At 37.5% G+C, this 27,437-nt stretch overlaps 2 protein-coding genes across 5 annotated transcripts; one reads left to right on the top strand and one right to left on the bottom strand.

Moving 5' to 3' along the window:
* Positions 1–5,430: 5,430 nt before the first annotated feature.
* Positions 5,431–24,108, bottom strand: LOC143302634 (uncharacterized). 2 transcript variants are annotated; one of them, XM_076618239.1, is made up of 6 exons: positions 23,970–24,108; positions 19,101–19,285; positions 18,530–18,698; positions 18,022–18,255; positions 11,621–11,791; positions 5,431–10,412 (listed from the first exon to the last, which is right to left on the bottom strand). In XM_076618239.1, exon 6 carries the CDS (start codon positions 8,457–8,459, stop codon positions 5,958–5,960), a length of 2,502 nt encoding a protein of 833 aa, XP_076474354.1. In that variant the 5' UTR covers positions 8,460–10,412; positions 11,621–11,791; positions 18,022–18,255; positions 18,530–18,698; positions 19,101–19,285; positions 23,970–24,108; the 3' UTR covers positions 5,431–5,957. The 2 variants fall into 2 exon arrangements, with proteins under 2 accessions (XP_076474354.1, XP_076474355.1); XM_076618240.1 differs by lacking the exon at positions 18,022–18,255.
* On the top strand, positions 21,155–26,542 carry LOC143302635 (venom serine protease Bi-VSP-like). Of its 3 annotated transcripts, XM_076618243.1 has the most exons (11): positions 21,155–21,676; positions 22,062–22,113; positions 22,185–22,382; positions 22,570–22,665; positions 22,737–22,891; positions 23,220–24,716; positions 24,929–25,024; positions 25,101–25,379; positions 25,455–25,723; positions 25,807–25,903; positions 26,066–26,542. In XM_076618243.1, the coding sequence occupies exons 1-6, from the start codon at positions 21,656–21,658 to the stop codon at positions 23,373–23,375; spliced, it is 678 nt and encodes a 225-aa protein (XP_076474358.1). In that variant the 5' UTR covers positions 21,155–21,655; the 3' UTR covers positions 23,376–24,716; positions 24,929–25,024; positions 25,101–25,379; positions 25,455–25,723; positions 25,807–25,903; positions 26,066–26,542. The 3 variants fall into 3 exon arrangements, with proteins under 3 accessions (XP_076474358.1, XP_076474359.1, XP_076474357.1); XM_076618244.1 differs by having other exon boundaries at positions 23,220–24,538; positions 25,455–25,903; XM_076618242.1 differs by having other exon boundaries at positions 25,455–25,903.
* The last annotated feature ends 895 nt before the right edge of the window (positions 26,543–27,437 follow it).

Genomic DNA, 27,437 nt, shown 5'->3' with positions numbered 1-27,437 from the left:
CAACCTTGCAGTTATTGCTTCTCCTGGAGAAGGATCGATGTTGACTAGGCTCCCTGTCCGTCTCAACATGGTGAATTGGGCCACTCGATGTCTCTTCCCTTGGATCGGTTGTTCTCGTACACCTGGCAGAACGATTTTTCTAGCCCACGGTGCCATTTTTGCCAAATTACGGGGCAGCAGCCGTATTGAATCGAGACATTGCTCGCTCTCTAACCCCCAATCGATTAGAAAAACGATGTAGCCAGTCATGGTCCTTTGTAAAAGGATGGCTCTTTCCCAAGCGCTAGATTCCTTAAAATCTACTAGCACGGCGACTAGCATGCCTGTTCTTAAACTTTTCGCCTTCGGCGAGTACTCCACGGGATGTTCCATCATCTTCAAATTGAGTGTTTGGGTTATCTTCGGCCATCCAGCCAAACGAACCCACATGGTGGTAAGTGATTCGACTCGAACCACCCGGACGGGAACTCCTTCTCGGAACCGATCGTTTGTCTTTTGTAAAATCTCCATGGTTTACAAGATTTCGAAAAAATTTCGAATGTTAATGTTCGACTATACTGATCTGCCTAGTTTACGTGTCTAGGTCGGATGGTGCTGGCTCCGCCGGGAATCGGACCCCCTTTATATACCAACAGCACCGACCTTGGAGAGGACCCCCTTTATATATCAGCTGCACCGACCTTAGAGAGGACCCCTTTAAATATCAGCAGCACCGACCTTGGAGAGGTACTCGGTCACCGTTTAAGCTAAACGCACGTTTTCGTTTGTCTTGTTTCACACTTTTCTTGTCCTCGCAATATTTTATAACAGTGTTAACAATATATACAGGCAAAATATATAGTCTATTTTTGATACACAAGTGTCAGATATCAATTATTGCTTTCCGTTAAAATAAATATATCATTATTAGATGCTCTTTTTAACATTCCGATCCGCATCCTTACAATATTTTACAATTTTTAACCTAAAAATGTCGCTAGAAAATAGAAAACGAAAAACAATTTGAAAGGCACTAGCTCGCTTGAATGTGAAAATTGTGACGTGGGTGTATGTGCTTTGCCCTGCTTTAAAATATATCACACTCAATTGTATTATTAATTATTAAAGTAAATTATTAAAGTTCACGTATATGTATCGTACCTTTAAGAAAAATTAACATTTAATTATCCAATGTGCTTGCGTAGAGAACAGCATTATCCGCCACATATTGCGGTGCAGTATCGTTTACGCGTAGTTCGCCTCAAACCCTGCCCTACGAAGGAACATCCCCGCACAAAATTCAATCCCGGTTGAGATTAAGTGGAGTTTTAGTGTTCACCTTGCCAGAAATCTTGGAATTCTTTACCCGTTAGGACACCTCTCTTGGTCCGCTATTATCCGGCAAGGACTGCCGAATAAAAATATAGTACTTAAGTGCTTTACCGGTACTAAGGAAATCTACTTTGCGAGTATGATGCAGATATGCGAATTTAGTGAAGACGTCGACCAAAACAATGACATACTCTTTCGAACCACTTTTACCGCTTAGTTTGCCCGTTATGTCCACGTGAACTGTATGCCAAGGTATGCTGGTCTTAGGTATAGGATGTAATTCAGCTTGTATTTTACCTGAACTGGCCTTCGAAACTTGACAAGCGTGACAGTTCTCTACGAATTGGCGAACATACTCCGCCATTCCTTCGAACCAGTAACACTCGCACGGTTTCTCAAGCGTTTTATCCCAACCTAAGTGCATAATTGACTGTTGCACATGGTTAATAACAGATCATCTAAAACCTCTGGGGACAATGGACAAGCAGAGAGTCCTGCCTTTTCTCTGTATTTTACGATGAAGGGTACCGGACCGTAACTCATACGTATTCGCGACGTCTTCCGCGAGCTCTTCGTTCTGTAATTTATTGACGATCCCAGAAATTTGGGAGTCGCGACGTTATTCCACTAATAGCTAGTCTTCGGAGATTTCGGTCAGATTGATTTCCTTCTCTATGACTTCGTTGATCGTAAGGTGATCCAAGTCTACGGGATTTCGCGAGACAAAATTTACGTGGGCCATTCGTTTACCTTCCCGGTACAGAATGTCAAAAGTAAAAGTTTGTAAGTAAGCCCACCACCTGTAAACCCTGTCATTTAAATTTACCTTACTACTGGAAGCCTTCAAAGGATTACAATCGGAGACGACAAGAAATTCTCGTCCGTGGAGATAATGACGGAAGTGCTTGACGGCGTTTACAACTGCTAGCGTTTCTAATTCGTAGGAATGATACCTAGATTCTGCAGGGCTAGTTCTTTTGCTGTAATATTCCACTACTTGATTTTTACCTTCAACCCTGTGCATTAAAATGACCTCCTATCCATCCGAACTAGCGTCGATACGAAGTTCTATCGGGTAGTTCGGGTCAAATACCATTAACACCGGCGCGTCGGTCAGGGCGGAAATTACCTTTTGCCTTATTTTTCCATGCCTATCTGTCCAAGTCATGTTTTTATTATCGGAAGTAAGCGCATACAAGGGTTTCATTACCCGTGAAAATTTAGGGACGAATTTTCGGAAATAAAGGGCTAAACCTATGAACTGCCTGAGCTGTGTGACGGTCGTTGACGCAGGTAAAGAACTCAAGGCGTACATTTTACCCGGATTGGGACGAACTTCTCCGACGTAAATTACATATTCCAAATAGAGTACCGATGCCTTTAGAAAAGAACATTTTGAAAAGTTAAAGGAGAATCCGGCTTTTACAAGGGTATCTAGTACGGTGTGCAATACTTTTAGAGCTTGATCTATCGAGTCGGCAATAATTAGGACATCATCCACATAGACGACAACGTACGAATGGCACGTTGGCTGTTATACGTGTTTTCAAAGGAATCTCAAGAATGATCTCTCGTTTCGTTTGTTCGCAACATCGAAATCAGCAGCCGCTGCTGAATACAATGAAGGAAAGTGTAGTACAGATCACTCTGACCAAATGATTTCTTATGTCACCACAATTAAAAAGGGTCAAATGCTACAGAAGACTTGGCACGCGACTACTCCTGAGGATTTCCGTAGTAAACGTTTTGATGGTTTACAAAATTGTAGCAAGGAAGAACATAAATATTAGAATATTTAGACAAGTATGAGCTGCACAATTATTAGGGTTGTCCGAAAGTATAAGAATCCCCATTTTCGACGGGGTCAGCCTAGTATCGCCGTCCCGAAAATGACTTCCGGAAGAAACATTAAACGCGCACGCACTTATGTTATGCAAATAAAGGACATCGAATGGATCGAACAAAGGCACAAAAGAATTCGAAGAAAACAACAACTTATTATCCAAATTGTTCATCGAGGGTAATCAATGCTGTATACTTCCTAGAATTAGGATGAATAGGGATTTGGAGAAACCCGCCGGCCATGTCCAGAATAATAAAATATCTCGCTTTTGCAATCTCGCGACTTGATCCGCAATGAGGGGTAAAGGATACCGATCCGCGACCGTATATTTATTTAGTTCTCGAAAATCTACCTATCATCTATCTGAACCATTGTTCGTCTTCACGAGTAACACAGGGCTCGCGAACGGTGAATTACTAGGCTTTATGATTTTTGGCTGTAATTAAGTCGCTTGTTCTATCACGTACTATTCTGCGCTCGCGAAGTCTATTAGGACTCCTTGTACGGCGATGTTAGGATCAATTAATTGTACTTCTAACTGGCCTGTATTTTTTGTACGAGTACGTAGGGAACCCGTAACGGATGAATCTCTGAATTTTCGAAAAGAAAGATTAATCGACTTTTATCACTACCACGTACCTCATTGTCAACTTCATTAACATCGATCTCGTTTTCAGCGGTTTTATTACAGGCATTAATTATTTTTGTTTTACACATAGCGAGGCTATTTTGTGTAATATTACGTCAAAATCTTGGCCTAAAATTTAACGAGCAATCGCGATATCGTATTGTTAAATAACTATTAGCGAGAACATGAAAAGTTTATCTCTAACCACCGACACCTGCAATGGACAAGATTTGAGCGATACGTTTAGTACCAATATTTCTTATTCCTCGCATTACTACTATATCAATCGTTCTTTTGCCAGAGATTCTCAAGACTACGGATTCTTTAATTTGCGAACACTCGGCTCCGAAATCGGGGTAAAATGGAAACGACTCACCCGGATGGCTTGATCTACCAGTTAGCGCCTCCACTGCGTAGAAGTCGATTCGACACTCGGTATTGAAATTATATTCAGGGCACTGCTTTGTAAAGGATCTTCCTCCATAATCAGATTGGTAGCTGCGCACCATGCAGCGGAGTCGAAAAATTGTTAGGTTCCACACTCGATTTTTGCACTAGCGACGGAATTAACTCGCGCACGATGGTCGTAAGCTCTTGCACTGTTATAATCGGCACTGATCCCACTTCTGATGTCGGAGCGGACATTAGAATTAGGGTTAGGGGCGTGAAACGAATCTTCGTTTGGGTTACACGTTGTCGTTGTGCAATAGAGAAGACATCGGCTAGTGCAAATACGATTATTATAGAGCCGGACAAGTAACCGTGGTAGTTAGGCACTCGAGAAACTAATGACAATGATCCTAGGTTCAATAACGAATCCGCGGTCGACGGGATGATAGATGAACGTACTCACAAAATCTAAGTCGGATGCGTGATATTCACTGGTCGTAAAGGGTTACTCCTTTCATCATTGAGATCGCGAACGAGAATGCCTTTCCTGTCCCGATGATGCCACAGAGGAAAACTATAATGGGGTGTGTCTAAGGACACGAGATCATCGCATTCGTCGAGAAAAGCCTTCGTTCAGAAAGTAAGGGAAATTGGCGTTGCTGCTAATTGGTCAATCTCCATATCGGTGGTTAGAAAAGGATGTTAGCCGCCCTCGAGGGAAAGTTGCTAGTGGGAGACGCCACTAGTTGAAAAATATGTCTCCCCTATCTTCCCGTAGTTGGGACAAAGACTGTTTGTCTGTTTGAAGGACTTTAGTTAACTAAACCTTAAGATTTATAACGGGCTCTCGGGCTAGCCGAACATGTCCTGCGGAGACGCATCGACATCTGGCAATCATCTTACTCGAAGAATAGGGTCTGCACGTGGCGAGCCACGGGACAGAAACCGTTGGAATGTTTATTGTCTCGTGTCGCCCCGAATATTTCTTTTAAGGAGAGCTATAGAATTACTCCATACCTTGTTAGGCAAAACGTTCATCCCGTGACCGCGGCTACGTTCGGCGACTGACTGTCGCCTCGAGCCCAAGCTCATTATCACGACTCTCGAACAATTACAATCGGGTTGAATAACTACAATTGTTCAATTACAGCTATAGTAGACTCTAGGTTACAATGTTGCGGGATTATCTAAAATTCCAAAGGCTCCGCTGTTCTTTCATCTCCGACATATATATATATATATATATATATATATATATATATATATATATATATATATATATATATGTAATATCGTGATGTAATATGTTTACAAAACGTGGACAATAGAGATGTTAATCAGACAGAAGAGACGATTGTGGCTTAACTTGAACTATTCATACCAAACGTACAGAACACAGCGCAATCCACACTCTCTCGGCAACGCCACTCGCAACCTCCGTCTCCGCTCAACTCGCACTCGGCTTCTCGACTCGCACTCTGCTTTTCGACTCGCACTCTGCTTTTCGACTAACTGTTGTCGCATTCCATTGCCCTTTTCCTAGGCCCACCGCACACGTGTTCTGCAGACGCTCGTGGCCAGGGTCACGTAGGTCTTTTCCACGAAACTATGCACTTGAAAAGACCGATGACACATTGATGGGCCCGACGGCGCCTCGGCTCTCGCGACACTGTTCATAGTTCGTCCGATATTTCCCAGGCCTTTCGTCCACGATACTACATTCGGCCATCCTGCAATAACATCTGCCCTCAGATGTTGCCTTCTATCTCGCTGTCATCAGATGCGTCACTTTCGGCATTTAGGACCCAAGGTTTCATAAAATCGAGGTGTGCACGGGTCCTTCCTCAGGTACTGCTTCGCACGCTTTCTTCTTTTCTTGTAATTTCGCAGGTTCCCTTCTAGCTTACCTATGTTTCGTTCGGTTAGGCTACAGTCAAGACAGTTGGATACCACGTGTTCGACCCTTTCGCGTAACCCCTTGAACCAGAAGTCCTTCTTGACCATAGCTTCTGTTTTGGTAACCTCGAAATGCCCACGCTCGTGCGCTTGCCTGACTACCTGAGCCCGCATCGCCTTCGATACTACTATTAGCACATCGTCCTCACACTCCTTATACAAAATATTGTTTCTTACTACCTGCCCATCGGCCTGACTGCACGTTGCGGCGTCCAAAATCCTACGGACTTCAATGTCCTTGTTCTGTGCCCTTCTCAACCGTGCAATCAGCCCGTCTTCACTCTCCGTTACATACATAGTGCTCGGCAGGGGGTTCCTACTCGGAGCATCTACATGCTGCATACTTTTCCCCGGCCGATGACACGCCTGATACTTAATCTCGCCTAGTAACAAGGCCCATCTAGCCACACGCACACACAAATCTTTCTTTCTAACTACACCTATCGGACTCGCATACTCCGAGTCTGACGATTTGATGACACCCTCGTTTGTCCACGCTTCCATCAAGTCATCTTCTTCCTTTCTTTCCGACGGCGCCAGTCTTCGCGGTCTTCGCGCTACCGGCTTGTCGCTTTCCAAAACTACTTTTTCGGTTATTCCGACGTCTCGCTTCTTCTCCGGCCTATACCCCCTAACGATATCGCGAATCGCTTCACGATAATGCGGTTCCCGTACGTGTGTCAGGTCTGTTTCGTCGGTCTGTTCTACCGCGTTTACCCTCAGTACATCCGGCGCGTCCTCGTGACCGTCGGTCTGATCGTCGAGTCGTAAAAATGTCACCTCGCCCCGTTTGACTCGCAACTCTACCTGGTCTAAAAAGTCGGTACCTAAGAGTAGACTGTGTCTTGTCATTACCTTATTCGAGACAACATGCAGAGTGACAGTAAAGTCGCACCCGTCGACCGTCATTACCCTTGTGAACTCGCCCCAGGTACTATTGCCAGCGGAACCAAAACCATCAAACTTAAGTTTGCAGTTTCCCAGAGGTGGTGATCCTAACCTCACATACTCATCCGCTCGTAGGAACGTAAGGTTACTACCTGTATCCACCAATGCCACAAACCTACAATCATCTATCGCCACTTCCTTCACATACTTCCCCTTTTCGGATCTTGACACTACGCAAGTCTCTTTCGGTTGTGCCGTACACCTCGCTGCAATATGTCCAAATCCGCTGCACTTGAAACACCTAACACCTTCTCCCCTCTCCGGACACTTAACACTTAGATGATCCTCACTACCGCAAATGAAGCATCTTCTTTTCTTCATTGCATCTACAGATTGACTGGGCTTCCCGTTCTTCTGGGTTTTAGCCGACTTCACAATCGACTTTGCTCTGCGACTCTTCTGCTCTTCGTACATTACTAACCTCTTCCTCAACTCTTTGATTGACGTAGCGCCGTACAATACAGCCTTATTGTTCTCGTCGTCTATTATTCCATCCACTATGTATTCCACCTTTGCTTCCTCCTCCATGTCCACATGGCTAGCTATTTCGAGCATACGGTACATGTAAGCCAAACATGCTTCATCACTCTCCTTTTTTGTTTCTTCAAGTTTCTGATGTACTTGCCTACTGTTGACTTTCCTCGAAAATTCTTTCACTAGCCCCCTCTTCAACTCATGCCAAGTCCTGGCGTGACACTCGAAGCTCGCAAATATTTTCGCTGATCCCTTCAGCAGCTTCCTTGCGTAGACTGCCTTCTGCCCATCCGACCACATGCACGTATCAGCGACTTCCTCGAACAACTCGAACCATCGTTCGACATTTTCACCTCTGTTGCCACTAAACGACTCTAATGCATCTTCGACGTCTCTAAAACTCAGTGTCGAACCAACACATGCCCTTCGACAACATTCGTCACGGTCCTGATGCACCCTTCGCGTATCTCTCTTGTATCCTCTTGCGTTTTTCTTGTCATCTTCATCCTCACTTTCGTCGTCGCTTTCTTCTTCCGACGATATGTCGTTACCATCCATGGCCGCTCGTAGCCGTGCGCGTAACTCTACTTTTCTTCCCGTCGTTTTTAAACCCAAACTAGCGAGGCGCTCCTTCAACTCCTTCGTATTCATTTTCTCAACATCCTCATCTTCGTTGCAATCACGCTCAGCTCTCTGTACATTTTCTAAATCTCGTTGACCGGTTAGCTCTTCACCGCCCGTCGATCCCTTACGATACGATTGTCCAGCCCTACACGCCCGATTCAGCCTTGCAATCAGCACTGACCTCGCACCCGATATAGGGAGGTTCATTCGCGCGAGCTTATTCCTCAGCTCCTCCAGCGTCGAACCCTCTTCACCCGACAATCGTTCGTCCCCGACGTTGGCCATTTTTCACACAACACAAACTTAAACAGTCAACGATATCGTCTTTTACCGCACCGCGTACCGGTAAATTCACAACTAGCTCGAATAGCTCTGTTAAACCGTTTCGTTTTCTGTCTTGTCCAATCCCGGCTGAGCCCCCAAAAATATGTAATATCGTGATGTAATATGTTTACAAAACGTGGACAATAGAGATGTTAATCAGACAGAAGAGACGATTGTGGCTTAACTTGAACTATTCATACCAAACGTACAGAACACAGCGCAATCCACACTCTCTCGGCAACGCCACTCGCAACCTCCGTCTCCGCTCAACTCGCACTCGGCTTCTCGACTCGCACTCTGCTTTTCGACTCGCACTCTGCTTTTCGACTAACTGTTGTCGCATTCCATTGCCCTTTTCCTAGGCCCACCGCACACGTGTTCTGCAGACGCTCGTGGCCAGGGTCACGTAGGTCTTTTCCACGAAACTATGCACTTGAAAAGACCGATGACACATTGATGGGCCCGACGGCGCCTCGGCTCTCGCGACACTGTTCATAGTTCGTCCGATATTTCCCAGGCCTTTCGTCCACGATACTACATATATATATATATATATTTACGTGACAAGCTTTCATTTCAATCTATATTTAAGATTAATATTTTATCAGTTTCTGTTCGTAACAACATCGAAGTAGTCAATAAGTTTGAAGAGTATAATTAAGGAAGTTATGAAGCAAGAGGTTAAGAACAAATTCTGAAAGAGGTTATGTACAACTCAGTAGTACTGCTTTACATTACTTTGCGAATTACTTTTCAAGCATAAAAATAGTTTAACAGCCACTTATAGTTACTTCCTTACCATTACATTCATTAAATTCGTTTGATTTTGTAAACAAAATAACCACGCTGACCAGTCTCTTATTTAAAATAGAATTATTTTGTCATATATCCAACAGTTTACTTTCTCTTCGTAAATATTATTAATAATTTTATCAATTTCGTATACTTCCATCCTTCGTATAAGTGACAATGAATCAGAAGAGTTTCATAGCAATATTGAACAACATACAGTCAACTACAACACCATTAGATACATCCACCATACAGTCAACTACAACACCATTAGATAACAGCAATACAATAGATTATAATTTTCTACGTGTCATTGATTCATCATCATCATTTTCCATTTTTTAGCATATGTAAAAACCATCCAATTTAAAATGTTTAAATAACAATAGCCTATACAATATAATTTTATGTAAAAAAATTGATTATACCGTGCTTTAAAACCGTGCTTTAAAATCGATATTCGCTGAAACAATACATCGCTCTGCGCTTCCAATTTGTTTTCGCACGAAGAATCAGTCCACTCATTGTTACCGTCACCATCTCTACCGTAATCTATATTACTCGAATAAATTCTATATCTTGATTGGAAAATCACATATTTTAACGAACTTCCTTATTTTTTTGTTTTTTATGACTTTAATTGGCAATTTCCATAATGTTCTATAACTTGACAATAGACTGATAATATTTCAGGATATATATACATACATCATGTTTTTGAGGATTCTGTAGTAAAATATATTATAATAAATTATAGGAAAAACAAACTATTTAAGAAAAAATTACCACCTTCGAGTAATAAATTATAGAAGGTTACCAATGTAATTTAAAACTTAAAACTTAAAAATAATCTATTACACGTAAGAAAGAAAAAGATTTCTTCGCAAACGGTAACTCGAAAATTACAGCCATTGCTGTAGAAACATAGTTTTACAGGGAGAAGAATTTCGCTAGAAACTCTCGACGATGTCACATCAAGCGAAAATTCAATAAAGCGATTACTAACCATACTACCAGCGGCAATCGTGTTACGGCAATTCGTAAATCAGTTAGTCTTCTATTTGCAGAAACGTCTCTGGCAATATCGTCACACTCTTGATTACGTCGGCGCTATCAAATGGTCTTTGGAAGAAAGTTTTACATTATCTACTTTTGCCCATGGCGTCGTTCCAACAAATGAATTCGAGTTCTGAATCGCTTTGTCTCGTATTACGACTTTATAACGGTGTTTCTTTAAACTTTAAACGATCGTAATAAATGTATTTACCCTGAATCATTTATAAACTGACCCGGAATATAAAATTTTATTCCGCAAAAATCATAAAGTTGAAAGTTAGGAACGAATAACAAATGAATAACCTAGTTTCATTAAAAGGCACGTGGTTAAGGTACGCCAATCCGCGTAATAACTTTAACACTCCAATTATTATAAAATATGTATCCTTAAGGGATTTTTTTGCGCGAATGCAAAATACTTTTCATACGTGCATAAATACTGAATAAATGGGACGTGATTTTCAATATTTCTTTTTGTAGAATTTATAACAAAGTAACTTTTTCACAAATGTTTTCGCTAACATTTTTACAACGTAAATGTCTTCTTTTGTAATTAATAATTTCAACATTTCTCTGAACTTTCTTCGTTGCGATAAAAAGAATATACAAAGCTTATGACGTGCTTGTTTAAAAATATTTATACGGAACAAGACTTTGAATTTGTCAGACCAATCGTCCTAACGAACGAATAAATTAAACGACTCGTAACAAAAAATTATTCCTGTCATTGTTGAGTGGCGGAAACCATTTATAACACGTCCCATACAGCGTAGATCGCATACACGTCTTAGGATGTATTTTTGGTACTTATATATACTCTATATATATTCTTACTCTATATATACTTATATGTACTCTATATATATTCTCTATCTTAGATATACCATAAAATATTTCGTGAAATCGCGTATTCGTGTCTAATGTCAGGGATTCTCTTTCCACAAGTCTGCGTTTTCTATATTATCTTTCTTCCTTATCAGTAGGCATTCTCACAATTTGTGATTAATACTGCTCGTACAGGAATGTTAGGTTTTTGACGTTGTAAAATTTCACGTGAAATAATAATGCCTATATATTGACTAATTTATCAATTAATTAAATCCGTGTATATCAAGTTTTCTATAATTTACTACTTTCGTGTAACTACAGAAATTTGATACAATATAAAACTTGATTAAAACAGCGATTCATTAGGAAACGAGAATAATAATGCAAATATTTTTTGTAGCCATTATATAGGATTTCGATCGCATAATTAATCAGTATCAACTTACCGGTCTTTAACGGAAGAATAAAAAGAAGTGCAGGCGGTACACAGACCGCAATTATGATCATTTTCAAGTAGAATCTCAAACTGCGGTACATCTTCTTAGTCGTAAGAAGTCGCGATCAGAAGGCTAAAAGAAGTCTAGTAGTAGTGTAGGTACTGCACTAGCCAGAAGTATCTGCGACAGAAATCAGAATACACTCGTTTTCGCATGGTTGGATCAATTTCGCGTGGGACTAACCTGATTGAACCTAACGCGGGATAATTGTGTTAAGGAAGTGATACATTTACACTGTACATGAGAGTGTGTGTGTAAGGGCCAGAGGGCGTCAAGGTCTTAGTGGAGACAAAAGACTGTTGCCAAATGTTAGAAGAATCTAGGATAGTCGGTTGGCAACAAGCGTGCGTGCAAGACGTTCTTCAGAGTGTAATATAGATGTATAACTGTTGTGTGTGAAATATAGTCAATTATTTGTATTCCCAAATCCTCGAATTTTCTTAACATGGTAGCAGAGCGTGGTTACTAGTTTTGCAAGATATTTAGTGCGTGGTTACGATCTTGCGAGTGAGTTTTCAGTAAAGAAAAAAAACTTTCAGAGGAAAAAATATACTTCGAGCACGTAGGAACGCTTGAGTAAGAAAAGAAAAAAAAAAGAAGAATCAATTAAAATGGAGAGATCGGAAATCATGATACCTATATTCGATGGCGAGGATTATGGAATGTGGAAGCAAAGAATCACGATGTTTCTCAAATATAAGGAATGCGAGGTTGTTACAACTAGAATGAAGAACGAAAGAGACGATGAAGACTGGGACAAAAAGGATTTGTAGGCGATAAATATAATTTATAGTGCAATATCGAACAGACAATTGGAGTATGTTAGGGAAGGAAAAACGGCGTATGATATAATAAAAAGGTTCGATGAAATGTACTTGAAAGAGTCGACGGCACTGCAGATCGTATGCAGAAGGAGATTGGAAAACATAAGACTGGAGAACTACAGTGATTCAGCATCATTCTTTAACGATTTCGAAAAATTAATAAATGAATTAAAAAGTGCAGGCGCACAAGTAAGTGAGAGGGAAAAGCTGAATTACATGCTGAATACGTTAGCCGAAGAATACAGCTACATAGCGGACATAAAGACACATTGAAAGAAGAGAATCAAACGGTAGCGTATGTGAAAAATAAAATAGAAATAGCAGAGAAGAAAAATAAATCCAATGGAGGAGAAAGGCAAACCAACGCCTTTTCTGCAAAAAAGGAAGGATGCTTCAGATGTGGAAGATTAGGACACTTTGCGAGAGAGTGTAAAAATGGCGTCCAAGCGGGAAGCAGTAACGGCTATTGGCATGGGCCAACACGTGGTCGAAACAGAGGAAGAGAGAACAAAGGCAATACGAGCAGAGGACGTGGAAACTTTCATCGTCAATCAAGAACCGGCACGGGCGAGCATGGAAACTCAAGAGCAGGCATATGGACAGCAACGGCGCACGCAGCAAACAGCAGTGAGACGAATGAAATAAGTAAGAACGAAATAGTGTGGCTATTAGATAGCGGTTGTACCGATCACATAATTAATAATATAAATTATTTCGATAAATCTATCGACCTAAAAGAACCGGTAAATATATTATATATTTAGGCGATAATAGACCGATAAAAGCGACAAAAGTTGGGAATGTTATAAGTCATTTTGAAGCATTCGGAAAACAAAATAAAATAAATATGAGGAAAGTATTTTACGCGAAAGAAATGTCCGCAAATTTGATTAGTTTAGGTAAACTAACAGACAATAAGAATACGGTTATTTCCAAAGGAAATATTGCGAAAGTAATAGATGAGGATAATATACTTACAGCTGTAGCGTTCAAAGAGAATGGGACATATAGAATAAAAAGTATATTGAAAGGGAAGAAGCACTTAGTAAACAGCGCCGAACGTAGTGGTATGAGTAAAAAGGAAAGATGGCATAGGATGCTAGGACACGTAAATTTTAAATATTTAGAGATTTTGGGTAAAGAGCAGCTAGTGACTGGCATACCGAATGAATTTGAAAAGGAACTTTTGAAATGTAGGGTGTGTATAGAAAGCAAAATGCATAACTTACCTTTCAAAAATAATCGAACTAAGGCTAAGGAAATAATGGAAATTATTCATACGGACGTATGTGGTCCCTTTAAGACTACCGGATTCAATGGAGAAAAATATTTCATTTCATTTATCGATGATTATAGTAAAATAGCTAGGATCTATTGTATAAAATCAAAAGATGAGGTCTTTGATTCTTTCGTACAGTTCGTAAATGAAGCCGAAAATTTAACGGGCAAGAGGTTAAAAATATTAAGATGCGATAATGGTAAAGAATATTTAAATAATCGAATTTATAAATTTGCTAGGGATAAAGGTATAAGAATAAATAATTGCCCAACATACGTACATGAATTAAACGGGACAGCGGAAAGGTATAATAGAACAGTGATGGACATGGCGCGTTGCTTGTTAGCAGAAGCGAAAGTACATAAAAGGTACTGGCCGGAAATAGTTTGTACAGCGGAATAATACCAGCTCAGATAAATGACCCTCTAACTTACCTTTGTCCTCATCGACGTCAGTGATTTTAAAGCTAGTTATAAAGTGCACTTCTCAGCCAGCGTCCACGGCAGTCAATATTATTTAACGGGTCTTAACGCGATGTAAAAAGGGAAAAAGGAGGAAAGAAGGAACAGGGAAGCAAAGAGGAAAAACGAATTTTTCATTTTCTCGAAACTGGATCAAGTTTCAGGCTGCTCGCCAAAGAGTCTGTAGCTAACGAGACAAGATTAGACAAACCACGCTTTAAAATTCCCACAGAACTATAATAATCCTCGAAATCAATACGATTCGTCGATCCATCGCCTGATTAAAAAATGAGATAGGATGAAGCTCACTAGTCGGCCTTTGAACTTTCAATAGTGATTCTCTGTAAATGCTTGAAATTGACGCTTGGATTCTTTCCAGATTAACTAGCTTTGCCCCTCCCTCCCTTTATCTATTTTCTTAGATCGACTTAGACTGCCACAACATATTATCTTTCTTCTTTTCTTTTCTTTTCTTTTCTTTTCTTTTCTTTTCTTTTCTTTTCTTTTCTTTTCTTTTCTTTTGATCTTTTAAAGCCCTAAATCGCTGGCTATTTTGTATACTATATATTTTGTACACTCAATTACTCTGTAAGTCATAAGTACATATGTTTTACAACGTTATTTGTCATATTTCAGTTAAACCCCAGAAAAGCCAGAAATATATTTGCAGCGTGTTTTAACGCGTCCCTGGCAAAGATCTCAAAAACGAGTTGCGACACAATTTAAAGCGACAAATAGCACCGCGTATCTCGTTGTGGTAACACGCGGTTCGCCAGCTTTTTAAAAGCGCTCTCCGTTTGCTTTTTCCTCTCTTCTCTTCCCCTGTCTCTTCGTTTTTTCTTAACGAGCAAAACCATTTTCGCGAGGACGAGAGTACGGAAATGACGTACTGGCAATTTTGTTTTGTGATAATACAAGCAGCTCGGTTTCAGTGAATTAAACTTGGCCCCAAGCTTCTACTTATCCCCACCTTCCTTTCCTTTATTTTCCCTTCTATATCCCGTGTTACTCGTGAAGACGAACAATGGTTCAGATAGATGATAGGCAGATTTTCGAGAACTAAATAAATATACGGTCGCGGATCGGTATCCTTTACCCCTCATTGCGGATCGAGTCGCGAGATTGCAAAAGCGAGATATTTTATTATTCTGGACATGGCCGGTGGGTTTCTCCAAATCCCTATTCATCCTAATTCTAGGAAGTATACAGCATTGATTACCCTCGATGAACAATTTGAATAATAAATTGTTGTTTTCTTCGAATTCTTTTGTGCCTTTGTTCGATCCATTCTAAGTCGATCTAAGAAAATAGATAAAGGGAGGGAGGGGCAAAGCTAGTTAATCTGGAAAGAATCCAAGCGTCAATTTCAAGCATTTACAGAGAATCAAGCGGGCTGGTTAAGGTCGTGAGTTGAGCAATTATCCCGCGTTAGGTTCAATCAGGTTAGTCCCACGCGAAATTGATCCAACCATGCGAAAAAGAGTGTATTCTGATTTCTGTCGCAGATACTTCTGGCTAGTGCAGTACCTACACTACTACTATACTTCTTTTACGCTTCTGATCGCGACTTATTACGACTAAGAAGATGTACTGCTGTTTGAGATTCTACCTGAAAATGATCATAATTGCGGTCTGTGTACCGCCTGCACTTCTTTCTATTCTTCCGTTAAAGACCGGTAAGTTGATACTGATTAATTATGCGATCGAAATCCTATATAATGGCTACAAAAAATATTTGCATCATTATTCTCGTTTCCTAATGAATCGCTGTTTTAATCAAGTTTTATATTGCATCAAATTTCTGTAGTTACACGAAAGTAGTAAATTATAGAAAACTTGATATACACGGATTTAATTAATTGATAAATTAGTCAATATATAGGCATTATTATTTCACGTGAAATTTTACAACGTCAAAAACCTAACATTCCTGTACGAGCAGTATTAATCACAAATTGTGAGAATGCCTACTGATAAGGAAGAAAGATAATATAGAAAACGCAGACTTGTGGAAAGAGAATCCCTGACATTAGACACGAATACGCGATTTCACGAAATATTTTATGGTATATCTAAGATAGAGAATATATATAGAGTACATATAAGTATATATAGAGTAAGAATATATATAGAGTATATATAAGTACCAAAAATACATCCTAAGACGTGTATGCGATCTACGCTGTATGGGACGTGTTATAAATGGTTTCCGCCACTCAACCGCATTTGAATTTGTGAACACGATCGAACAATTGACACGAATTATTAATTCCCGTCTCTACTCTAGTAACGATTTGCTTTGGAACGAGGTCGAATCGTTCTGATTCCGCGCATGATTAACAAATAATTACAGAGGACATCAATTACTTGGATGGTCTTCCTGAAACTTGATCCAGTTTCGAGAAAATGAAAAATTCGTTTCTTCTCTTTGCTTCCCTGTTCCTTCTTTCCTCCTTTTTCCCTTTTTACATCGCTTTGTTTGACATCGCAATTTACATTTATTTGTAAAGTTTGAATCTCCTCGATATTGAAGATGTTGAAGCTGCAAGTATGTATTTCATTTTAATCCATTCGAGACCGAGATTTAATTGTAAGACGATACCTAGGTGTCGGTACGATCTGAATGTTTAGTTGGAATGATTCTGTGTTTTACTCTCTCCAGGGTATCCTTTTCATACTTTGATTTTAAATCGATGACAATCTTAAATAGTATGCCTCATATTTTTAAAATATAAAATTATATACTATGTTATTCTATAATGTATTATGTACAGTTATATATATAATAATTCTATATTGAAAAAAATATGAAACTAACATGATATATACATTACTACATAAGTTATATATAAAATATGTATATTATACCCTTGCCTACTGACTGATATGAATTTCTTTCGGTCTCGAATGCGTTAAAAGAGAGCGCAAAGAAGTCGAAATTACTTATTGTAATTAGTAAAACGACCTGAGAGGCAGAAAGATACAAGAAAGAAGGAATATTATATTAGCGGCATTATCATGTTTTTGCTCTCTTTAAGTCTTTCATCGAGACAGACAATCTACAGGTATTAATCGACCAATTTCTCCAAGCTGATAACTTCGAATTGATGTTTATATATAAGAAGTGTTATGTGTTAATCTGTCTAAATGTTTAAAAGGTGTTATAAATTAAATGTTGTTAAACGATACGTAATTGCCTTTTGATCGTAAATTTTACTATCAAGGGGTCTTTTATGTATGCGTAATCATTGTGAATTATAACAATTTATGTGATCGATATTAAAGGTGTTTAAAAGCATGTATTTTTTTCTATACTATTATTCTCCTATATTATTATCCTATATTATTATAGCATTCCTATATTATTATAATATCCAATTACATGTTGATACACAAGATATACAGATTATTATTTATAACGTTTTGGTTTTCTTAATTGAGTCATTCGTTTAGTACAAATGATAAGAAATTAGTAATAATTCACAAAAAAGGGATATTGTAGTAGAAATATTATAAAAAAAACATTTTCTGTTTTAGTGTAGAGTTACTCCTTCTTACAGACAGTGTCGTACAAATCTGTACGTCTCTGAGAAAATGTAGGTATCTGAGCCCTTACTTCCTCAACAACTTTTAGATCTGATAGAAAAAAGAAACATACGAAGTAATAAGTAATGCTTACTAATAAATTCAACAAATACAGAGGAAGACGCTAAATCGATAAATTAACGAGACTAAAAATTAATTACATCATGGATCTCTCGCTTTTAATTTTAAGCTGTAAATTACCGATATCGGTGACTGCCATATTCTCTTGAGTTTCCAAATCGTAAAGAATCTTTCCCCAGGGATTGGTCAACTGTGTATGTCCCCATGCGACGTAACTTGCTTAAGGAACACGAGCCGGTGATATGCAGGCAACGTATAATTGATTATCATTCGCTCTGAAACGCTGAAGTAATGACCAGTGCAGTGGTCCAGTGGTCATATTGAATGCCGCTGGATATATCAGCATTTGGCAACCTAACCCAGAGAAGCAGGAAATATGAAGCCACCGAATACCAATTAACTTCGTAGTTGCACGGTTCACATTCCATCATTTCTGAATATGCGAGGACAGTCCTCTTATTGTGCTTTTAATTCTTTTATTTGTTTCATTTTCAGCAAATATACTGGTTTTTTAAATTAAGCTTCTTTTTATACAGAGTTACAGATTATATTAATTTTATATAGAATATATTTAAGAAAGATATTTAATTTTTTGCTAGTTAAGTATTGATCGATTAAGTTACTGTACCTTTGTTCCGATAAATGCGTGCCATTTCCTCGAATCTAATATCATAGCAAATGCCAATACCTATTTTGCAGCCCTTCACATCGAACGTCGTTAGGGAGTTACCAGGACTGAGTGAATCACTCTCTCGAAAAGTAATCTTATTAGGAATGTCGATGTCGAATAGCTGTACCTAATAACATAAAAATGTAGTCGCTAATTCTATTGCTGCAACTTTTGTAATTTAATATCAAAGTTACCAACTCCTAAACTTTAATTACTTTTTATTTAATAACTGACAGCGTTTTTATCACTTTCTTTTATTAAAAAATCTTATCATTTAATAATGTTTAAAAAGGAGAAAAAATAAGTATAATAATATTTTAAGTATGTGAAAAATTTATACAACAACAAACACATTACAACAAAAATAGGGCGTTTCCCGTATCATAACGTATTTTATAAACCGTAAATTATAGAATTGGTTATAGTATACGTATGTACATATGTATATTCCTAAATTATTCCTAGATAGAGTCACTTTCTTCACCCCAATATTTTCAAATTCAAAGCCATAAAGGAATATATTACTTACCTTTCGGTGTTTTGCTATCAAAGTTCCATCGGGACCCCAAATAGTACAGGTATTGTACAATTTATCGCCCTCTATTTCAGGCATCGTACCACCAACTACATAGATGTTATTTTCTTTAGCTGCGTTCGATGAAGCAACGCTCGTTTTATCATCAGGAATACTCTCGGCGTATTTTGGAAAGTACTCTGCATTGCAATATTTCAATTAATGAAAAATAACTGTCTTTTGTTCCAACCATAAATTAAATTGAAGTGTTTGTCAGTTTTTTATTTTTTAAATTATTAAAATAACTAAGTTTTATATTTCGACTTAATTAAATATGCAATTACTTAGCTAATAGTATATATAATAAATTGCTTCTACAGGTTCAAAATGAAAAATGAATATTTAGAAATATTTAATTACGACAATGCTATTTGTGTTAGCATCAGTGGCTTGTTACTCAACGACTTTGCTAGTACTTTTTGAAACATAAAGTTAGTTTTCAATTAACACTTATACTAGAGGCGGAATTATAAATGCAAAATAATTGATAATACTAATTTATAAGTACCTAATTATTAGTATCTTCACAAATATATTTATACAAAAATCACGATAATCATGAAAATGGGGAAATCCTATATTCTCGAATCAATTCACAATTTATTTTGTATATTAATTAGATTCCGCGCTCATCAGTACGTACTCACTGGCGACATCGAGAAAATGTATCGGCAATTCCTCGTACGACCAGAGGATCGGAAATATCAAAGGATATTATGGCGCAGCGCGAGTGGAGAAACAGAAACATATGAGCTTAACACCGTAATACTCTTATCATAGAAATAGAAGCAGTCCTCAATTCCCGCCCGCTAACTCCTATCTCCACCGATCCAAATGATCTCCTAGCCCTCACTCCCGGACATTTCCTCATTGGCGATTCATTAATGTGCTTACGTGATCGAGATTTCAGAGACATTCCATCGAACCGACTCTCCAAATGGCAGCATATCCAACAGCTTAAACAACATTTTTGGAACCGCTGGCATAAGGAGTATTTGAACGAGCTAACCAACCGCAATAAATGGAGCAAGGGTGGACACAGCATCCAAAAGGGCACAATCGTCATCCTCAGAGAGGACAACGTTCCCTCCATGCATTGGCCTCTGGGCCGAGTTATCAAGGTTCATCCAGGCGCCGATGGTGTCATCCGGACAGCTACAGTTCAGACGGCAAAGAGCATTTTGGATCGGGGCGTCAAAAGGCTTGTCCCACTGCCAATTCAACCCGATCTCGAGAAACCCGAACAACTAGCCACCGAGACGAAATAAGATGGGAACTTCAACCACACCTCCCTAGTTTGATCGGTACCCTCTCAACGGGGTTAGGTTGAGAATGTTACGCCATGCGGCTTACCATAGGTCATATTCTTAACTATCGATCGCGGCACTATAATGTCGCAGACGGATCGTCGCGTCTGCCCGGCAAACAAACATTGTAGTGGCAAGCGCATGGTTCATTAAGCAGGGCGACTTCCAGAAACGTCGACTCGTGGCCCGTATTTTACCTCGCAGTAAAAGAATGTGGCGTGATCCGAACGTAGTGGGGGTCGCCTTCCAGAAAAAACGAAAAAAATCGAAAGGCGTTCAGAACTTTTCGAGAAGTCGAACCGTCAACACATGTGGTATGTCGCGCATTACTTATCAACCAAAACGCAGTTACATTTTTTTTGTTCCATTTATATCTTTCTAGTTAATAAGTTGTTGAAATAAACATTAATTTATTTGTGTTAATTCTGTGGAATTTCATTGAACTACCCTTATTATCATAATCGAAATAAGGGGATCGATCAGTTCGTGGCGTCGATTATTTAATCGTAACGGGAACTTACAACTCTCGTTGACGTGCTATCTCGCGATCGCGTCTCTCCGCGAACGGTCGAAACAAAATGATTCACTAAAAACTGTCCTGAATTCCTAAGAATTTATTTACCGCAAAACTGACAAAGTGTTTATTTAAAAAATGAGGTTGAAGGTAGTCCTTTTCTTTCATTTCATTCATTTTCATTTTCTTTCTTAAGTATGGCTAACACAATATCTAATCAATTAAAATTTTATATTTTCACGTGAAAAGTTTCTTTAGATAATTATTATCAACATGATGACTAACTCTTACGGATTAATACGTGTCTGTAGGGCAATCCGGTGGACTTGATCGGCTTTTTACTTCGAAAGTTGAGTAATCGGTGTCGCTTTCTTACGCATCTTTGAACTGTATAAATGTTTTAAAATTGTTTGATCCAGAATGTACCACACCGGACAATCAAGAAGGCAGGTGCCTTGACTACAGAAAATGTAAACCTCTGCAAGAAATATGGCAGATACAGTACCGTACAGCCACCGATTTTTATAGACGATCAGTGTGCAGATACCAGGGCAATGTTACGATCGGTTGCTGTCCGAACGATCCAAACAAAGAGAAGAGAGAAATTTTAATAAAAACTGTGTACAAGTATAAGACTTTGCGACCACCATACTGTGGTTTTAGCAACGTCTCTCATACCAGGCTGGTCGATGGTAAACCAGCTGAACTTGGTACGTTTTATGTCTTTCTTTCCGATTAATAATAAGCCATTTACTGCAAAGAATGAACTTTAAAGGCATTAAACAGCACATCAATGTACATTTCAATTAGACTAAATAATAATGCTATGATTTCATCGGTAGTAACTTTACTTATTAACTTGAATTATTTCTTTCTTTTACTTCATGTTAGGAAGAGTATCTTTTTGCTTGAAATAAAAAATTGATATAGGAGTAATAATATGGATAGAGATCAAAAACTGTTAGGGCAAAAAAAAACACGTTTGAACTTTATAGTTCAGTATAGTTCAAATAGAAATTATATAGAATTATTTAATAATTTGAATTCCACTGGAATAAAAATTTAATTTCTGTCTTTATCAAATCTCTATTTCAGAGTATTTGTACGTATGTACTTATCGTCTGCTGTATGATCGAATATCGAATAGGTAATAATCGTTGTCACTCGTTACGTGAGAAAAAATTATGTATATTCACAACTATGACTATTGCATTTTAGGCGCTTGGCCATGGATCGCTGCATTAGGTTTTCGTAATCCCCGAAACCCAGACAAACCACTATGGAAGTGCGGAGGTTCCCTGATATCGGCTAGGCATGTTTTGACTGCAGCACATTGTGCACATTTGGATGGAATAGAAAACATACACAATCATAATATTGCCATTCTTAGATTGGTGGAGGAGGTGCCATTTTCGAGTAAGTCCTCAATATATATATATATATATATATGTATATATATATATATGCTATTGAGTATTACTGAAGTATCATATCTTGAAATTTCTTACTGTACACATATATTGTGTCATAAAGCGTGTACGATTCTTTCTCATACTTTTGGTCATTTGTTTCCTGCATTTTCATTTATTTTTTTATTTTTCAGGGTACGTATATCCCATTTGTACGAAAGAGCCCCTACGAAAGAGCAACTTCGTCGGCTATAACCCCCTTGTTGCTGGATGGGGAGCGTTAAGATATAGTAAGTGATATCAATTTTATAATAAAATTAAACAGTTCCAGTCTTAAATATCTTTCTTATTTTCTTCGTAGGACGACCACGACATAATGCATTAATGGTAGTACAAATGCCAGTGATTAAGAAGGCCGAATGCAAAATAGCTTATTCCAAATTTCCTAATGCACCTGATATCACTGATGGTATAATATGCGCCGAACATGCTCAGGGTCGAAAGAATTCTTGTACGGTAATTAAGTTACAGAGTTACTACAAACTATACGGTATCTGAAGACACGTCAATTCGAATTAACATCAAATCGACGTCTTAAACATTAGAAATAATAGATAAACACAATTCAATAATTTTGCCTACTTCTCACACCTCATTATGGTATTTAATCTAATTTCCTTCTAATCTTAGTTTTGCTCAAAATACATATAACATGTACATTATAAATTGGAGTATTTCAATACACAAATCAATAGAAGATTATTACTGTATATAAGTATAATTTCAATACAATTCGATCGATATATTTCAGTATCTTTGATTAAAAATTTAACGATCCTTTCAGGCTGACCGCGGCGGACCACTGCTGATACAACATGAATTAACCTCGTATTTAATAGGTATTGTGTCTTACGCTTATAAATGCGGCACAGCTGGCTATCCCAGCGTTTACACTAGGGTCACATCGTACCTTGACTTCATTCTCCAAGCGATGCAATAATATGATATTACTGTTCCATAAATATCATTGTGTAAAAAACGTAAAGTTGGATTTTCTTATTCTGGAGATAAGAAACAGCTCAAATTTACATTGTTTTGTACGTTACAAATTATAGGCTTAAAATGTACGAAATGTAACTTTGAAACGACACTAATTTTCTACGCACGATAAACCTTCACGACTTAGGTATGTAAAGATGATAAACGTATATTAATTCTATTAATTTGGTAATAATAAACCAACTTTCTGAGAAGTTCTGTAAATTTCGTTTCTGTTGTATCAAGAGAATAATGGAATATTCCACTTAGATCGTATACTTCTTGTATGTACATACAAAATTTTCCGGCTAATCTAAAACACTTCATAAGATAGAGTGCCTCTGGAGATTCAGACACAGAGAGTGCATAAAATACAAGATAAGTCTCGTGTCTTTCAAAATTATTTTTTATTCGCTAAAAACGTCCTGTGTACTCATGCAATCACATGCAACCTCGAAACTTCACTTATTTTTTATCACTTTCCAATTCAATACACTGTTTCTGCATTTTTGACTATATGTAAGAGAAATTTCCATTCAGCCAAAGGTGTACTTACAGATTATAGATTCCTATACGACTCTCGGTAAAAATTTATCCGCACTCCAGATAGTTAAAACTTCTGTCGACCGTATTGATCCATCTGCACTCTTCGTATGACGTCAATATCTGTTCAGTGCTGCTGCGTAGGTTTCATTGTGTTACGTCAATTCGTTTGTGACCGTTGCGCGAGTAATGGCGCTTTGCAATGGCGATTTGCAGGAAAACAGTGCAGGATGCTGTGATTCGTTTCTTGTGGTCGGAGGTTATGTTGGATGCCTATATTTATCAAAGATTTAATGCACATTATGGAGAAAGTGTTTTGTCACGAAGTGTGTTTGAATGGGCACAAAAGTTCAAAGAAGATCGCACAAGTGTTATGAAAAAACAGCTGGACGCCCGTCCACATCCACGATGACAACATTGAACGTGCTCATGAACTTATGCTCTATGGAATAGACGAGTGACACTGGATAATGTGGCAAATCATTTGCAAATCAGCCACGGCTCTGCTTATGCAATAGTGCACGACAGATTTGGGTTTTAAAAAGTTTGTGCGAGATGGATGCCGAGAAAGCTGATGAAAAGGTAAAGACGACGATGCATTCGTGGTTCGCAGCTCAGCCCAAAACATTTTTTAACGAGAAAATACGAAGGTCCTTCAGCAAATGGAGAAAGTGTATACAGAAATTGAGTGATTATGTCAAAAAATGATGTATGTCTTTTTTGACAATTGCTTAAAATAAATTCTACACCGACAGAGCGGGTAACTTTTTACTCACCCTCGTAAGACACTTAAATTTCCAATCTATTATGATGAATAAAAGAGCTTATACTATTAAATCTAATTGTATTTTGTTGCATGAGAGTACACGTGTATGTGATGTACATTACCTCTATATCCCCTTGAACGTTTCAATATTGCGCATATATACTATATTTTGTACAGATTCTATAAAATTTTGTATGTTTGTTTAGGCTGTTAATCTAGAGGCTGGAGTACAAAGAAGTGGCGCAATGATGTGGGCTGATGACATTTATAATTATCAAGGAATCACCCCTACATTCGCTCAGGTATATATCGTTGACTATAATGTATTTAACATATATGATTGTTAGAATATTAATAATTAATTTTTAATTCTATCAGAATTTTAATGAAACTGTCCCTTGGGAAGGAAGAACTGATACCTTGATATCACGGTTTGTACATTCTATATATACGACAAATTTTAGAACATTATATAACGAAGAACCAGATCGTCGTGGCCATGTGATGTGAATAAAAGGACTTGAATTTGATGATATTTTTATAATGTTAGATAACATAACTAAGTATCTTCACAGTAAGATAGGATGACATGGTTTACATGATCTTAATGTTGTTCACTTGAGTGATGATATTATAAGGAAAAGTGTAATATCACAGGTAGGATGATTCATAATTTAGAACTACTAACTCATGTATGTATTAAAAATTAAAGAAATATATTAAATTTTATAGGATATTTATGTTTAGTAACCAGTAATTCAGAGATTGGTATTCATGGTTACTATAACGAGGCTGTAGAAACGCACCCTTTCTTCTTTGCAAATGGTCCTGTATTTATGTCTAAGCCGAAACTGGAACCTCTGAATAATTTAGATTTATTCTTGTTATTTTCTAAAATACTTATCTACAGTATACCATAAGGAATGATACCGTATCGCACCTAATCAAGTGCCTTAAGAAACATCAACAGGATATCACAGTAATCCCTTATCGACTGATATGTAAGTAAAAGTTATGTGTCATTGTTATACACAGTTATGTGTTAGTGTTATACACAGTTATTTATCATTTTCTATTAATTCAGTTGTAGCCACTACAATATCTATGACACTGGTAGTAATTATGAGAACAATAATGATGTTCTATAAGAGGAAATGATGATTAGGAACAAAAACTTACAGGTAAGTCAATGTATATGTTATTTGCCATTTGAAAAGAAAGTTACTAACTTAGAATTTTTTGATAAATAATAATTGTGCAAAATATATTGGATTTCAAATTTATCAAAAATTGAAATTTAAGAAGCATTGTAATAATATAACATTAATATTTTGATTTTTCAGGAGATATCATGCGGTGGATGGATAATATGTAAAAAATATTAAGCAGTATATGAATTTTCATATTGCGTAGAGATAACAAAATGAATTTTAAAAAATGTCGACATGGTAATAAGAAATAGCATCATGACAAAGAATATATAACGACAGTTTCATTTTTTATAAATAAAAATTTGTTGTTCCAGATTTTGAAATATAGTGAAACGTTTAATTAGTATCTTAATATCTTCAAATAATTATTATTTTAGAATCAATTGTAATTGTATCATACGTACTTTTGAATTCGTGCAAGAACATATGTAATTTTGAAGTAGTTATTATTAGGAAATTGTTAGACGCGAACAGTATGCGAAATGTTAGTATGCAGTGTAATAATTATCAATCAAAACACAAGAATTAAATTCTTGAGGAAAAAATTTCCGGAATTTCTTATTTACACGATTATAAAGAAATCCATAATAAAAAGGAGCTGCTTTCTAATACTTCTCTTCCTTGTAATGCCTACGTTAATAATAACGAGGTTCGACTTTTTGTTTTTAGAGGGATACTGGAAAATTTGAAAGTACAGTACCATTGGGAAGAAAATCACGATATTGAAAACGATATTTGCAAGTAAATTTCCAAAAAATCTGTTTTCAAATTTTCGCTTTCTATTTCACATTAAAAGAAAGGGAGGGCTACCTTCTTTTTCTGCAAGACAAAACAAACATTCTGAATCTCGTATCAATGAATGATGTCAATAAGTTATTTTTCTTTTCAGATTGAACAATATTCCAGATTTATTCATAATTTCATACTACGCGAAGAATAGACTTTCATAGGTATATAAAGGAAATATTAAGTATAGGAAAACTCTTTTTCGTTGTAGGTGACATATGCTTCACGGTTGAACACATATAAATGAAAAAGTACTCTTATGGAGAAAAAGAATTGATACCTTCGATTGACATTAGATAATGTATATAAACTTATGAACAATCACTATCAGTTTGTATTTTAGGTGCACACGCAGATTTGTTGGAGTTCTTATAAAATGTACTTCCTGTACGAACGTTTTATTCTTCCAAATTTTACGATACTATGTCTCATATAATAACTATATGGATTAAACGTAATATAAATGATCCGAAAATAGACTCGAACGACATTAATTGTCTTTCTATTTATACCAATATCGAAAATACAAGTAAAGCTGGAGCAATAGTATGCAAGAATGGACTATTTATTATTTTAAACCAAATCATAGCATATTCAGAATGCACAGTATTATCATGAAATGTAAATGAATCAGTTGTAAACGAACGATTTTACTGTAAAATCGTTGCCTCCTTTTTTTCATCTGAAATATAGCAGCAATGAGTACATTCTTTTAATA

Source organism: Bombus vancouverensis, chromosome 4 (assembly GCF_051014615.1).
Source record: "Bombus vancouverensis nearcticus chromosome 4, iyBomVanc1_principal, whole genome shotgun sequence".
NCBI classification, from domain to species: domain Eukaryota; kingdom Metazoa; phylum Arthropoda; class Insecta; order Hymenoptera; family Apidae; genus Bombus; species Bombus vancouverensis.
The sequence above is the reverse complement of the archived record's forward strand: the minus strand, read 5'-3'. Positions and strand labels throughout refer to the sequence as shown.